This window comes from Cebus imitator, unplaced genomic scaffold (genome assembly GCF_001604975.1).
Source record: "Cebus imitator isolate Cc_AM_T3 unplaced genomic scaffold, Cebus_imitator-1.0 Scaffold6, whole genome shotgun sequence".
NCBI classification, from domain to species: Eukaryota; Metazoa; Chordata; class Mammalia; order Primates; family Cebidae; genus Cebus; species Cebus imitator.
Window position 1 is genome coordinate 10864805 of NW_016107321.1, and position 15504 is coordinate 10880308.

Sequence of the window (15504 nt, forward strand, 5' to 3'; positions counted from 1 at the left end):
AATACAGATAAGTTAGGTAGACATTTCCACTTAAATAACTCATGAGCACTGGAAATACAACATGCCCAAAGCATTTTCACCTTCTTAGCCAAACATAGTTTTCTTAATGGCATCACCATCTGCTGAGTTCCCCAAGGCAAAAATCTGGCAGTCTTCCTCGGCCTTCTAGGTAGGCAGCACTACTGTTCAGTGGTTAGAAATATACACTCTAGACAGGGTGAGGTGGTTCATGCCTGCAATCCCAGCATTTGAGAGGCAGAGGTGGGAGGACTGCTTAAACCCAGGAGTTTGAGACCAGCGTGGGCAACAATGCAGCATCCCATCTCTACAAAAACAAAATATTTTCCAAGTGTTGTGGTGCACACCTATAATCCTAGCTACTTGGTAGGCTGAGGTGAGAGGATCACTTGAGCCCAGGAGGGCAAGGCTGCAGTAGGCTATGACTGTGCCACTGCACTCCAGTCTGGGTGATAGAGAGAGACCCTAACTCTAAAAACAGTTTTAAAATAAGTATAAACTCTCATGCCCCATTTCTTGCTAAAATCTTGTTTTAATCACAGGCAAGTGGTGTGACTATGGACAACTTAATCAATTTGTTGATGGCCTGATATTTTCATTTATAAAATTGGGTTTTCAATCGTGCTTACTTTATAGGACTTTTATAGGTATGAAGAAAATCACAGGCCATTCTCACTGCCTTTCCCACATTCAATTACCATGACTGCTGATTCTACTTTTTGGTATCGTGTTTGAGTTCAGACTTTCATGGCTTATAAAGAGTGGTACAGTTTGCTCTTAACTGATCTATCCTCCTCCATGTTCATCCTATACACTGTAGTCAAAAAGAGATTAAAAAATGGAAATCAGACTGTGTCCTTGCTGATCATGCTTGTTGGCTCCCCATAATTTATAGGATAAAGTTAAATCTCCTGACTTCTAAGGTCCTTCAGGACAAACTCTTCTAGCTGTATTTCTGGATACCCACTGTTTGCTCCTAGCTCCCCATGAATCCTGAACAGCTTATAATTCCCTTTACTTGCCACGTTCTTTTTTCTCTGATTTTGCTCATTTTTTCCCTCTAGCACACAGTAGATACTTAATAAACATTTTATTTTTACTTTTCTGAGATGGAGCCTCACTCTGTCACCCAGGCTGGAGTGCAATGGCATGATCTCGGCTCGCTGTAACCTCTGCCTCCTGAAGTCAAGCAATTCTCCTTCCTCAGCCTGACAAGTAAGTGGAATTACAGGCATGTGCAAGCATGCCCATCAATTTTTTTTTTTTTTTTTTTTTTTTTTTTTTTTTAGTAGAGAGAGAGTTTCACCACGTTGGTCAGTCTGTTTTCAAACTCCTGACCTGAAATGATTTGCCCTCACAGTCTCCCAAAGTGCTGGGCTTACAGGCATGAGCCACTGCACCCAGCCAATAAACATTTCTTGACTCACTGTAAGGCACTGGTTCTGTTGACATTCTAGACTGGCAGTTATGTAATGTCGCAGCTCCTCAGTCTTTTTTGTAGCAACTGATTGCCATGAGAGTGGTGCAGATTCAAAGGCTTGGTTCATTCTAGACAAATGCAACAGAGCAGCTCAGAGCTTAATGACCTGTGTCAAACAATCAGTGATGTTTCCCTTTAAGCACCTTTAGTAAAATAATAATTTAAAATTATCCAAATACCAATATTTTATGTTAACAGTAAGAGACTGTATTTTCGAAATGAGATTTAAGGAAATGTGAGCTGCTCACAGAGCTTTTGGTGGGATTAAACTATCATAGAAAATTTTATTTTTTTCATTGCTTTAAATGTAAAATTAAAGCAAACTTCTAATGTAACCTTATAGTTTAAGTTACACTCTGATTCTTTGTGGCTGAAATCTCTGCTTCTTATCCTGGATTATGTATTCTAGGTTTCATTTTCATCCATTAGCATGTTTAGAGAGCAGTGCTAGTGTAACTTGCCTTTGTGTTTGTCTGTTCTGTGACTGTTTCATGTAAGAATAATGAAAGCAATCCATGTATTTTAATGTTGTTTACCACTTCATAGAATGTTTCCTCTTTTCAGTGAAGAGATTGCAAAAGTTGATATAGAACAACGTTTATTACCCAAATTTCTTTCTTAATCTCTGTACTTTCCAAATCTTATAGGGGAAAATATAACCAATAAAAAATAATAACTACAGAAATGTTTCAAGACATAGTACAATAAGATATAAATAGAAACTACAAAATCTTAAAAAGTAGGGGGACAAAGTTAAGATTTAGAGTTTTTGTTTTCTTTTTGCTTGTTTGTTTATGCAAAACGTGTTATTTGTTATCACATTAAAATAATGGTAACAAGATAGTATTTGCAAGCCTCATGGTAACATAAACTCCCCCAAAATACAAAGAATACACAAAAAAATAAAAAGCAAGAAACAAAACCATATCACTAGAGGAAAAAAAAGGAAAATAAGACCACAAAACAACCAGAAAGCAAATAAACAAATGGCAGGATGATTTCTTACTTATCAATAATAATGTTGAATATAAATGGACTAATCTCTTCAACCAAAACATAAAGAGTGCCTGAATGGATGAAAAATCAAGACCCACTGATCTGTTGCCTAAGACAAGCAAACTTTACCTATAAAGAGACACATAGATGGAAAACGAAAAGATAGAAAAAAGGTATTCCATATTAATGGAAACTGAAAAAGAACAGGAGTAACTATGCTTGCATCAGACAAAATAGATTTCAAGACAAAAGCTATAAGGAGAGATAAAGAAGTTTACTGTATATAAAGGGGTCACTTCAGCAAGCAGATATAACAATTTCAAATACATTTGTACCCAACATTGGGCACCCAGATATATAAAGCAAATATTGTGAGCGCTAAAGAGAGATAGGCCTCAATATAGTAATAGCCAGAGACTTCAACAGCCAACTTTCAACATTAAACAGATCTTCCAGACAGAAAATCAACAAACAAACCTCAGAGTTAATCTGTACTATAGACCAAATGGACTTAATACTTACAGAACAGAGAGAGATCCAAGATGGCTGATTAACAGCAGCTCAGGATTGCAGCTCCCAGTGAAAGCACAGAGAGTGAGTGGACGCTGTATTTCCAGACGGATTTTTATTGCCCACAGACCAGGAGATTCCCAGGCAGAGGAGCCCCACGGGTCACCAGTGCGACTCTTTTGGCCAGTGCGGCTGTTTTGCCGGCACCGCAGCATGGAGGTTCTCAATACAAAATACACGGGACTGGGTGCCCTTTTAGCTGGCGAGTGGAGCTCCAGGAGGGCAGAGTCGCCCATTCAGCTGATTAGAAAGGGGACTGAGATGGTGAGCCAGGCCAGGAGATTCCCGGGCAGGAAAGTGCCATGAATCTCAGAGCCACTGTTTCAGCCAGTGCAGTGGGTCGCCGCACGGGAAATCACACAGCAGCTCTAAATCAACAACAGAGCCCTCAGCTCAGCACTTGAGTTCCTATAAAGGACAGACTGTCTCCTCAAGGAGCTCCCTGGCCTCCATATACTCAAAGAGTCACCTCATAAAAGAGAGCTCAGACTGACATTTGGCGGATATCCTTCTGGGACAAAGACAGCAGAAAAGAAACTGGTAGCAACCCTTACTGTTCTGCGGCTGCTACAGGTGATCCCCAGGCAAGCAGGGCTTGGAGTGGACCTCAGCAGTCCTACAGCAGAGGGGTCAGACTATTAGAAGGAAAACTAAGAAATGGAAATAACTTTATTATTAACAAACTGGACGTCCACTCAGAGACCCAATCTGAAACTCAGCAACTACAAAGATGACAGGTGGATAAATCCACAAAGATGGGAAGAAACCAGTGCAAAAGGCCCAAAACACCCAAAATCAGAATGCCTCTCCTCCTACAAGGGATCACAACTCTTCATCAGCAAGTGGACGAGGCCTGATGGAGAATGAGTATCAGCTGATACTGAAAAAACGCATTTGATAACATTCAATATCCATTTATAATAAAAACCCTCAAAAAACTGGGGATAGAAGGAATATAACTTGACATAATAAAAGCTATATATGACAACCCCCCAGTTATTATCATATCAAATGGGGAAAAACTAAAAGCCTTTTCTCTAAGATTAGCAGCATGAAAGGAATGCCTATTTTCACCACTGCTATTTAACATAGTACTGAAAGTACTAGCTAGAGCAATCAGACAAGAGAAAGAAAGTCCATCCAAATTGGAAAGGAAGAAGTCAAATTATCATTGTTTACAGATTATATGATCTTATATTTGGAAAACTCTAAGGACTGAACCAAAAAACAATTCGAACTAATCAACAGATTTAGTGAAGTTTCAGGATACAAAATCAACATACAACAATCAGTAGCACTTCTATATGTCAACAGTGAACAACCTGAATAAGAAATCAAGAAAATAATTCCATTTACAATAACCACAAGTAAAATTAAATACCTAGGAGTTAACCTAGCCAAAGAAGTGACAGACGTCTATAATAAAAACTATAAAAAGTAATAAAATAAATTTAAAAAGACACCAAAAAAATGAAAAAGATTCCATTTTTATGCATTGAAAGAATCAATATTTTAAAAATGTCCATGCTACTGAAAGCAATCTATGAATTTAATGCAATTTACATGAAAATCCTAATGACATTCTTCAGAGAAAGATATTATAGTCCTAAGATTTATATGAAACCATAAAAGACCCAGAATAGCCAAGGCTCTCTTGAGCAAAAAGAACAAAACTGGAGGAATCATATTACCCTACTTCAAATTGTATTGCAGAGCCAAAGTAAACAAAATAGCATGGTACTGGAATTAAAACAGACATATAGACCAATGGAACAGAATAGAAAACCAGAAACAAATCTACGTACACACTTACAGTGAACTCGTTTTTTACAAAGGTGCCAAAAACATACACTGGGGGAAAGACAGCCTCTTCAATAAATGGTGCTGGGAAAACTGGATATCCATAAGCAGAAGAATGAAACTAGACCCTTATCTCTCACCATATACAAAAATCAAATCAAAATGAATTAAAAACTTAGTCCTTGAACTATGAATCTACTACCAGAAAACACTGGGGAAACTTTCAAGGCTGTTGGTCTGTGCAAAAATTTATTGAGTAATACTCCACAAGCACAGGGAACCAAAGCAAAAATGGACAAATATCAAGTTTAAAAGCTTCTTCACAGTAAAAGAAAAAATCAACAAACTGAAGAGATGACCTACAGAATGGAGAAGATGTTAGCAAACTACCCATCTGACAAGAGATTAATAAACAGATTATGTAGGAAGGTCAAACAACTCTATAGGAAAGAATCTAATAATTTGATCAAAAAAATGGGCCAAAGATTTGATTGGACATTTCTCCAAAAACGATATGCAGATGGAAAACAGGGATATGAAAAGATGCTCACCATCATTGATCATCAGAGAAATTCAAATTAAAACTACAATGAGGTATCATCTCCAGTTAAAATGGCTTATATCCAAAGGACAGGCAATAACAAATGCTGGTGGGAATGTGGAGAAAAAGGAACCCTCATAAACTGTTGGTGGAAATGTAAATTAGTACAACCAGTTGGAAGTTCCTCAAAAAACTAAAAATAGAGCTAACTTACGATCCAGCAATCCCACTGCTGGGTATGGACTCCAAAGAAAGGAAGTCAGTGTGCCAAAGAGATAGCAGCACTCTATTGTTTATTGCAGCAACGTTGACAATAGCCAAAATTTTGAAGCAACCTTAGTGTTCATGAGCAGAAGAATGGATAAAGAAAATGTAGTATTCATATGTAATAGAGTATTATTCAGCCATAAAACGAATGATACTGTCATTTGCAACAACGTGGATGGAACTGGAGGTCATTATGCTAAGTGAAATAAGCCAGACACAGAAAGACAAACTTTGTATGTTCTCACTTATTTGTGTTATCTAAAAATCAAAACATTTAAACTCACGGAGATAGAGGGTAGAAGTATAATTGCCAGAGGCTGGGAAGGGTAGTCAGAGGGTATGGGGGAGGTGGGGATACTCATTGGGTTAAAAAAAAATCATTCGAGTATATAAGACGTAGTATTAGATAGCACAATAGGGTGACTACAATTTAAGTGTACGTTTAAAATTACTATGTTTTTGTGTTTGTCACACAAAGGATAAATGTTTGAGAGGTTGGGGTGCTCTATTTTACATGATGTGGTTATTACACATTGCATGTCTGTATCAGAACATGCCATGTACCCTATAAATATATACACCTGCTAGGCACCCATAAAATTGAAATTTAAAATTTAAAAAATGGTAATATTGTTAAGAAATGTGTGATATAAGAAAAAGCAAAATTAATGGGGGAGAAATTATGTGTTGTTAAGAGAGGTTGGAATCAGGTTCTTGGAAAATAGCCTGATGTTGGATATAAGGAAGGTGGGCCTTGCACCCAAATATAACACACTTTGTTTTTCCAGGGATGTGTAAAACATGAAGAGAAAGGTTATCCTGGGTCTGGGGATTGAGTCTTCATTCCTGAACCTGCAGCTTGGGTAGGAGAATGACATTGTGATTAGAAAAGAGGATCAGATGTTTTATCTTGGGGCAATATAAGTAGACTTAATCTGTTTTTCTTATTTACTAGGACTCTAATAGGTTTTAGTCTCCCACTTGTTTGGTGTGCAGCACCAGAAAAGACAAAAAAGGGAATTAATGGGGCACAAAACCAAATGAGAAGAGACTTGGAACCCAAGGATGTATTTTTTCTCTTCTTTTTTTGTTTGTTTTTGTCACCCAGGTTTGAGTGCAACCCTGATCTCAGCTCACTGTAACCTCTGCTTCCTGGATTCAAATGATGCTCGTGCCTCAGCCTCCTGAGTAGCTAGAATTACAGGTGCAAGCCATCATGCCTGGCTAATTTTTTGTATTTTTAGTAAAGACAGGGTTTTGCCATGTTGGCCAGGTTGGTCTTGAACTCCTGACCTCAAGTCATCCATTCACCTCAGTCTCTCAAAGTGCTGGGATTACAAGTGTGAGCCACTGTGACCAGAATATTTTCTTTGTGGTGTGAGAAAAAATCTCTTTGTTTATAACTGAGTGCCTGAAGCTGCATGCTAAACAAAAGTCAGAAGACTTTAGTGAATCTTTTGTCTGTGGCTTCCCTTGGGGTTGCTGTGAATACCTACATTATTCTACATAGTGAATAGATGAGTGCCTCTCACTTGGTGTGTGATCATTAATATGTACTGTTTGACTGATTGATTGAACAGTGGCTTAACTGACTAAGTGGATTGAATGGGTAGATGACAAAGGACACAGCCTGGTGGTTATATAGTAACATACCACTTTCACTTAAATAGTCTTATTTGACTTTTTATTGAGCAGGAATTATTTTATTTCAATGTTTCTAATTCAGAAGCTGATGCTCAAATTATTCCAAAACTTAGCAATGGTCAGCTATATGAAAAATAGCAGAATGGGAAATTGAGGAAGTTAGGTATTAGGGAGTCTTTATGACTCCTTCGGACGTCTTCTCTTTATCCCTTTTCATAACTCAGTGGGTATAAACAATAAATTTTCTTGACAGTGTCCTCCAGACACTGTATTGGGTACTTGAATAACCATATGAGATAGGTTCTGTCCTAAGTCTCTGTATCCAGGTGCTTCAACTAGGCTCTGTGGGAAGATGGAGTGAATGCCTTCAGGGACTATCCTCTTTAGCCATGACAGTCTGCCCTGATCTCACGTTTACCTGTGCCCCAGTGCCATCAAGAGCCTAGAAGAGATGCCGTCCAACATAAATACCCGGATTAATGCACATGGCAAAATGTACTGTGAACATATCAAATCTCAGGTAGATTTTTGGCTGTGACAAATAAATAATACACATTAATTTACTTAACAAATATTTACTGGGCATCACCTATTTGTCAGGCACTAGTACAAATTACTTAATTAAAAGAGTAAAAACACAAAGTCCCTGGTTTAATGGAGCTTACATTGTAGAGGGAGGAAAGAAAGATGTGGTGTGAGAAGAAGGGAAGAGAGAGGGAGAGAGGAGAGAAACTAGTTTCATGTAATGTCAGATCGTGATAAGTGCTACAGGGAAAAATAAGTCCATTTTGTGTCAAAATCAGCTTGATAGCTGAATGAGAAAGTAAACTAAAAAGTAAACTGAGATGTTTGTATTTGATTACCTAAACAGGATCATATTCATTAAGGGAATAAACCTCAATCATTGTTTCTGGATACAATTAGTAAACATTGTGTGGTTTTTTTGTTTGTTTTCAAAGAACATTTTTTCTGTTTATTTGGCTGGTGACCTGATTTCCAATTGAGATACTCTCCACCAGACTCAATCTCTTTCTCCTATATATTAGAGCTCCTATCACACTGAAAAATACAGTCACACACATTGCATTTTCACACATGCCAAAATAGCTGTTGTGTGTTCCTAACTTTGGAAAATAACCTAATGTTATGTTACAAAAGTTGAATTAGAATTCCTAAACTTAAAAATAACTTTCAGCATAAGTCCTTCAAATTCACTTCTAAAAATTAAAGTTTTGCAATATGTTTTATCAGCAATTTAAATTCTTATCAGAGTCAAGTATATAAAGTAAAATACTTTCTAAAGAAATTTAGCTACTCTTTACTCACCGCCTTTTTCCCTTCTTCTCTCACTTATAGCTAATTAAAAAATTTTGTTTACTCCATAAGCTTTTATCATAAACAGATATGTATATGTATTAATAGTATTTTCTCTTCTATTCTTAGGTAATTGTTGTCACACTATACAATTTTATCTCCCCCCTGCTTTCTTATGCTTTTTGTGTATAAATTTGTAATCTGCTACTTTGATATAGTTTCTTGCAATAGTACATAATGATATGCAGAGATATTTGTAATTGTAAACATTTTTTTATGTGTGTGGAATTACCATAGTTTATTCAATACCTTATTAATGAACATTTGAGTTGTTCTCTGACATTTGCTTTTCTAAACAACACTACAGAGAATTGCCCCGTGCATTTTGGATTTTTGCCAGTGTGACTTTGAGGTAGATTCTTAGAGTTATTGCTGGGTCAAAGGATACATACGTATGTAATTTTGCTAGATATGATTAACTTTCTTTCCTTGGGAACTGTACATTTTGCAACTCTATAAGAAATGTATATGAGTATCTGATTCTTCATGAATTTGACAACAGAATATAATTTCAACCTTTTGGATTTGTGCTGATCTAGTAGGTGAGAAATGGTATCTCAATGTAGTTTTAACTGTATTTCTCTTATCAGTGAGGCTGACCATCTCTTAGAGTTAAGAGCCATTTGCTTTTTTGTGAGATAGCTTTAATTCTCAATCCTATTTAAAAATAGGGCTTTTAGTCTTTTTTCTTTATTTTAGAAGATCTTTATATATTAGAGATATTGCACCTAGCTATTTTTTCAGTTTTTCATTTGTCTTTATTTGCTCAAGATTTTGCAATACAAAAAATATCTTTTTATTTTATGTATTCATATTTATCAATTTTTCCAGTATTACTTGTGGACTTTGAGTAGTAGTATGGCAATTTTCCCATTCTCAGATTACAGAATTTATACATGTTAACATCTAGTACTACAGTGTTTAATTTTTTAGAATCCACTTTTTATTCCTTTTGGAATGTATTCTCAGGTATGATCTAAGAGACTGATTGAATTTTTGCCTTTTTCTCTATGTCTATCCAATTATCTCAAGTTAATTTACTAAAAAGTTCATTTTTTTTTGCCTCAGACTTGAGATTCCACCTTTATTGTACCCTATATTTTCTATGTGCGTATGTATATGTAACTCAGTTGATTTCTGAATTTTTAAATTTTGTTACATTAGTCTGTCTTTTTATATAACACATTCTACACTGTTATAAGACTTTCAGTGGATTTTAATAACGAATAAGACTAGCCACTCTCCCCAGGTGTTTGCTTTTTGTCATAAATGAACTGTATAATTAAATTATCAAGCTCTAGAAAAGAAAAACCAATGGTGTTGTATTAAATTTCTAAATTACCTGAGGGAGAACTGATCTCCTTACAAGGTTGGTTCTTCCTATCTGAGTACACGGTGTATCTTTTCATTTGTTTAAGTTTACTTTTGTGTCTTTGAAGAGTGTTTTCTAGATTTCCTCTTAGAGATGCAAATATTTGTTTCTAAAATTTTGCCTAGATATTTTATATTATTACACCTTTTGGCTATATCAAATACAGTCTTCTTGTCCACTGTATCTTCAAGTTAGTTATGCGTATATATAGGATATTGCTTTTGGTAGGCTAACTTTTTATAATCTATGCCGTATTCAATTCTCTTATTGTTTAAAGCAAATTTTTTATTTTGGATAATTTTAATTTCATTTTTCCATGGGGTTACATATATTATAGTAATGGGAAAATTACTTCATTTTAAAATTCAAAACCTCATAGAACTTTTAGAAACGCATATACCACATTAATGAAAGTATATCCGTGCTCAGTGAGCCCAGCAGTAATGTATTCAAGGACATAGCTTATGATGCAGTCTTTGCTTAGCTGTGCTTTTTTCTAAATTCAGCATAAGCAAATTTTAAATCACCTTACCTTCAATAGTCATTAAATTTTCTTTAAGGTACCAGGTATTAGTTTTGTATACATGGTCCTGCAGGTCAAATTTATCAGTTCCTCTCATTTTCTGTCACTCTTAATCTTCATTTTTTTTTTTATGATGACCAGTAGTCTGCTCAGCTTTTTGTCCATGGTAGGAAATCTCTTAAATATTAGGGTATGTTTTTCCTTCCTTCATAATCCTTACCTGGCTTCTCATCTTACTTAGAGTAAAATCAAGTTTCTTCAAATGGCCTATAAGGCCCTACAAGATTTGTGTCCCAACTCACTCCTCTACCACCTCTGTGACCTCATTTCTACCACATTTCCCTCGTTTCTTCCTTACAGCTTCCGCACTTGAAATATTTCTCCCAGATATTTCTGTGGCTCGTTTATTTACCTCCTGAAGCTGTCTTATCAATTAGATCAAATAGATGAGTAACCTCTTTCCTGACCTCTCCTTTAAGGTAGCATCCACATCATGGTACATGCATCCTTGGCCCCATTTCTTACCCTTCCTCGTCTCTATATCATTTACTATATTGAGTTCCTTCTCTCAATAGATAGGATGACCTGCTCTGTTCTTTGACTCTAGGATCAACAATATGGCTTTCTTTACCCAATAGAATTAGCTGGAAGTGACAGTGTGTTAGTTAAAGTGTAGGTCTCAAGAAGCCTTGGCTGTTTCCATTTGTCTTCCCAGCCCTTCCAAAGCCTTGATAACCTGCTCAGCTTAACATGCTGGAGGTGGAGACACATGCTTGTTACTCCAGTCACTTTAGCCAAGGTCAGCTTTGATCATCCTTCAGTCAGCCAGCCCCTGCCAACATCAGCATAGTTGACAGATCTCAGACACATGAGCAATAGACATGTATTGCTGAAATGTGGCAATTTTGTGGCAATAGTAAACGAATGTACACATTATTGATACTTTATTTTACTAAGCTTTATTATACATTATTCATTATTCAATCTATTAAATTTTACTTATGTGTTTGTTGTTTTCTACTCTTTGATGTGAACTCCATGAAGGTAGGGAATTTTGTCCAATATGAAATTGGTTCCCCATAAACATTTGTTAGATGAATACATTCATAAATTCTTTCTATAACTTTTGCCAACATACATTGATTATTTCAGGCACTTGAATGGCATGCTTGTAGAATTTCTCAGTTTATTCACTCTCTCTCACAGGCAGACATAAAATGATTAAAATTAAATGAACATAGCTATTTATAAGCTCTTTGTAGAATTTCATATATTAGTTTTTGAGTTTCCTGGCTATAACTGGGTGGTATTCTATGCATCACATCCTTCATTATTATTGTTCTCTCTTGATTATTGGGTAAATTTAAAAAGCAGGAATCAAAATGTTTGGGGCTCAAGGCTAATGTCCACTTGAAAACTCTCTTCCCTTTTTTGTAGGCCTAAATAGTCAGCGATATGATGCAATAAAAACTATGAAACAAATTTATTCATATGCTATTTGTGTCCCTCCCACACCCACCAACCAAATTCACATGTTGAAACCCTATTCCCCAATACGATGGCATTTGGAGACGAAGCCTTTGGCAGGTGGTTGGGTCATGAGGGTGGAACTTTCATGATGGAGTGAGTGCCCTTATGAGAACAGACACAAGAAGTCTTTCTTCCTCTCTCCTTGCTCTCTGCCATGTGAAGACACAGCAAAGGATAGCTATCCACAAACCAGGAAGGAAGTGCTCACCAGAACTTGATCTTGGACTTCCCAGGGTCCAGAACTTTGAGAAATAAATTTCTGTTGTTTAAATCACCAGTCTATGGTATTCCATTATAGCAGCCCTAATCGATTGAGACACATTTCATTCATTTTTAGAAAATATGTCATAGATCCTATTTTTACTTTTCAACATTGCTGCAAATGAATACATTTAAAGATAGAACAAATAATTAATGAAAATATAATAGAAACAGCAATTGTGATGAAAATTCTACTTTTGAGTTTAAGACTCCAGGCCAGACACCTTTTGCCACTTTAATTCTTTGGAGAGATGATACTTAAGAGGTCTCTGAAAATGAAATGATACCATGAAGGCCACTGTTTTGCCCAAAGTAGGAACTACAAAAAATTGTATTTTCAGCTTAAGTCTGCCCAATACATCTTGGGGAAAAGAAGACATGATCTATTCATGATCCAGAGCCAAAGTTGATGATACATTTACTGCTACTTTCCGAGAAGTAAAAATTCCCAATAATTTAAACATTGTGGAAAGTTTGTATTATGACAGCGATTAAAAAAACAAATGTTTCTTTCTACTGAGCTTTACGTGGTTGAGATTATTTCAGAAATGTACCAACTATTAAAACACAGTTATTAAAAATCATAGCTTGTTATACTTCTATTATTTAGCCCATAGTTAAGTCCAAACATTTTGTTCTAAGGTTTTGTTTAGTCCAAATTTTTTGTTGAAGCAATAATTGTAAATACTCAATTTCATTGGTGGTGTTATTGATTTGGTCTCATCACATAAATGCTAAAAATGCAATTAAGGAAGATATTTCAGTTTTTACATTTGGAAGTGGAAATCCAATAAATTATTTAGTTGATAATTGAAGTATTGCTTGAATTGCTTGGAAAGTAGACTCACCTTGACTCTCAAAGTATCACCCTTTTTATTTCTGAATGAACCTTTTTTCATATTTAAATTTAAATCCAAGTTCTCTACAAACATTGATGCAACATAATTTTAATAGTACCATCTGTCTTCGTTGTGCATCTGTGAAATAAATAAATAAATGGGCCTATTTTGTGCTCATTCTAACGACTGTCAAGGATGATTTCTTTTTGAAAAGTGGGAATGTTCTAAAATAGTCTACACACAAATAAAGTGGAAAACTGTGACATCATTTAAAAAGTTGTTGTGGTCAGAATGCTTTTTTCACTTTTTCTTGAACATTCATGTAATGAAAAATATGTGTTTTTTCAGTTAAAATTACTTGGGTTTAAATTCTTTGTATGTGTGACCATTGTGTAAATACACATGCACATAGGTGTACAACGATAATTATGAGGTCTTGAGGTAGTTTATACTTATACTAAAAAATACTACTTTTGTGAAACTTTTTAATCTATAAAAGCTTTTCTCCTCTTTGCCACTGGTTAATTTATGTAAATATTTAATTTCCTTAACTGGGAGTCCTATATTTCTCTATAAGTTGTCCAAGCTGCCAACTGTCTGATAAAGTTAAGAAGTCTCCATAGGAACTCTGAAATAATTTCTATAAAGCCATAATTTGGGCAGGGCATGGTGGCTCATGCCTGTAATCCCAGCACTTTGGGAGGCTGAGGCAGGTGGATCACGAGGTCAAGAGATGGAGACCATCGATCATCTTGGCCAACATGGTGAATTCCCGCCTCTACTAAAAATACAAAAATTAGCCGGGCGTGATGGCACATGCCTGTAGTCCCAACTACTTGGGAGGCTGAAGCAGGAGAATTGCTTGAACTTGGGAGATGGAGGTTGCAGTGAGTTGAGATTGCACCACTACACTCCAGCGTGGCATCAGAGCGAGATTCCGTCTCAAAAAAAAAAAAAAAAAAAAAAAAAAAAAAAAAAAAAAAAAAAAAAAAAGCAGAAAAACAACAACAACAATACAAAAAACCCCAAACCCCCCATATAATTTGGCATAAATATAATTTACTCCATGGCCACACTGGGGAAACACAGACCTGCACTCACACACACTTTATCATTTAACTCGCAAAACTGTTAACTATTCTTTTTATGTGTGGCATTCCTCATTTCCTGCTCTTACATCACAGGCACAAGGTAGAATGTATGGCATTCAAGAGATGAGTGTCAAGTAGTACTCCTGCTCTTCCAGCAAATGCAATGAAAAGAATTTCTTCAACAAAGTAAATGAGTTGTACCCTGCCCTGGACCATGCCATTTCAGCACTGTGCCTTGCACTGCTTCTCCTGCCACAATGTGAGAGAATATCAGAGTTCTGTGCTCCAGGTTTCCAGGAAACATTTTGATCGGATGTAAGGGCTGGTTCTTTCCATACAATTACATTCATTGCATGTAGCAACCACAAGTATAAAGGGCTGCGGTTACACGAAAAGCAGAAGCCCTTTTCTGTCATCTCAGAGCAACCCAGTTCTGCCACATCCACTTGACTGAATTCTCTTGTTTGTAGGAGAAAGGGGCGATTCATGCAGGCAAAGTCACTACCACACACTGAATCGAGAAGCCTGTCTGACCCAGCTGCTTTTTCATCCTTGCTTTCCTATTTTCCAGTGAGTTTTCAGGATGCAAACTTAGTGCATACAATATTGTGACAGATCACACTTCCTTTGAGCTCGGAGGAGTATTCTCCTCCAAATGAATCTGGAGGGCTTCCCAGCTTTGGTGCTGATGGATTTAGCCCTCGTCATTTTCTTTACAGGAAGACAAACAAAGTAGTGGTGGGAAGGAAAGCTTGAACACCAAGCAAATGCATATGCAGTGATGAGCCAAAGACAATTTTGTTTTTGGACGAGAGGATTTTGAAATTAAAATTCTTGTTGCCTCTATTCAGATACAACATCAAAACTGGTTTAGGGTGATTTGACTGAGAAACATCTCTGCTCACTAAAGTAACCAGGAATACTCTTATGAAAGGAGCGACCTTCCGAATAGAGAGAGACCATTTTTTTCTTAAGAAAAGATAATATACTAACGATTGTCATTTATTAAGGTCTATGGTCCAGACACTGTTTAAATTCATTTAATCCCTATAACAATGCTATGAAGTAAGCATTTTCCTTACCCTCATTGTATAGGTTGGAAACTGGAATAGGATATAGAAATAATGTGCACAAGTTTATAGAGTTAGTATGAAGTGTGAAGTAAAATTGAGTATCATTTGGGTAGTCTGCTTCCTAG

At 36.2% G+C, this 15504-nt stretch overlaps 1 protein-coding gene across 1 annotated transcript in view; it reads right to left on the bottom strand.

Moving 5' to 3' along the window:
* OPRM1 (opioid receptor mu 1) overlaps positions 1-15026 on the bottom strand; it is a 109175-nt gene extending 94149 nt beyond the window's left edge. Inside the window, exon 1 of the mRNA XM_017538876.2 lies at positions 14513-15026. Coding sequence (XP_017394365.1) covers positions 14513-14610 — 98 coding nt within the window. The 5' untranslated portion in view covers positions 14611-15026. The remainder of the gene's footprint in view (positions 1-14512) is intronic.
* Between the last annotated feature and the right edge of the window lie 478 nt (positions 15027-15504).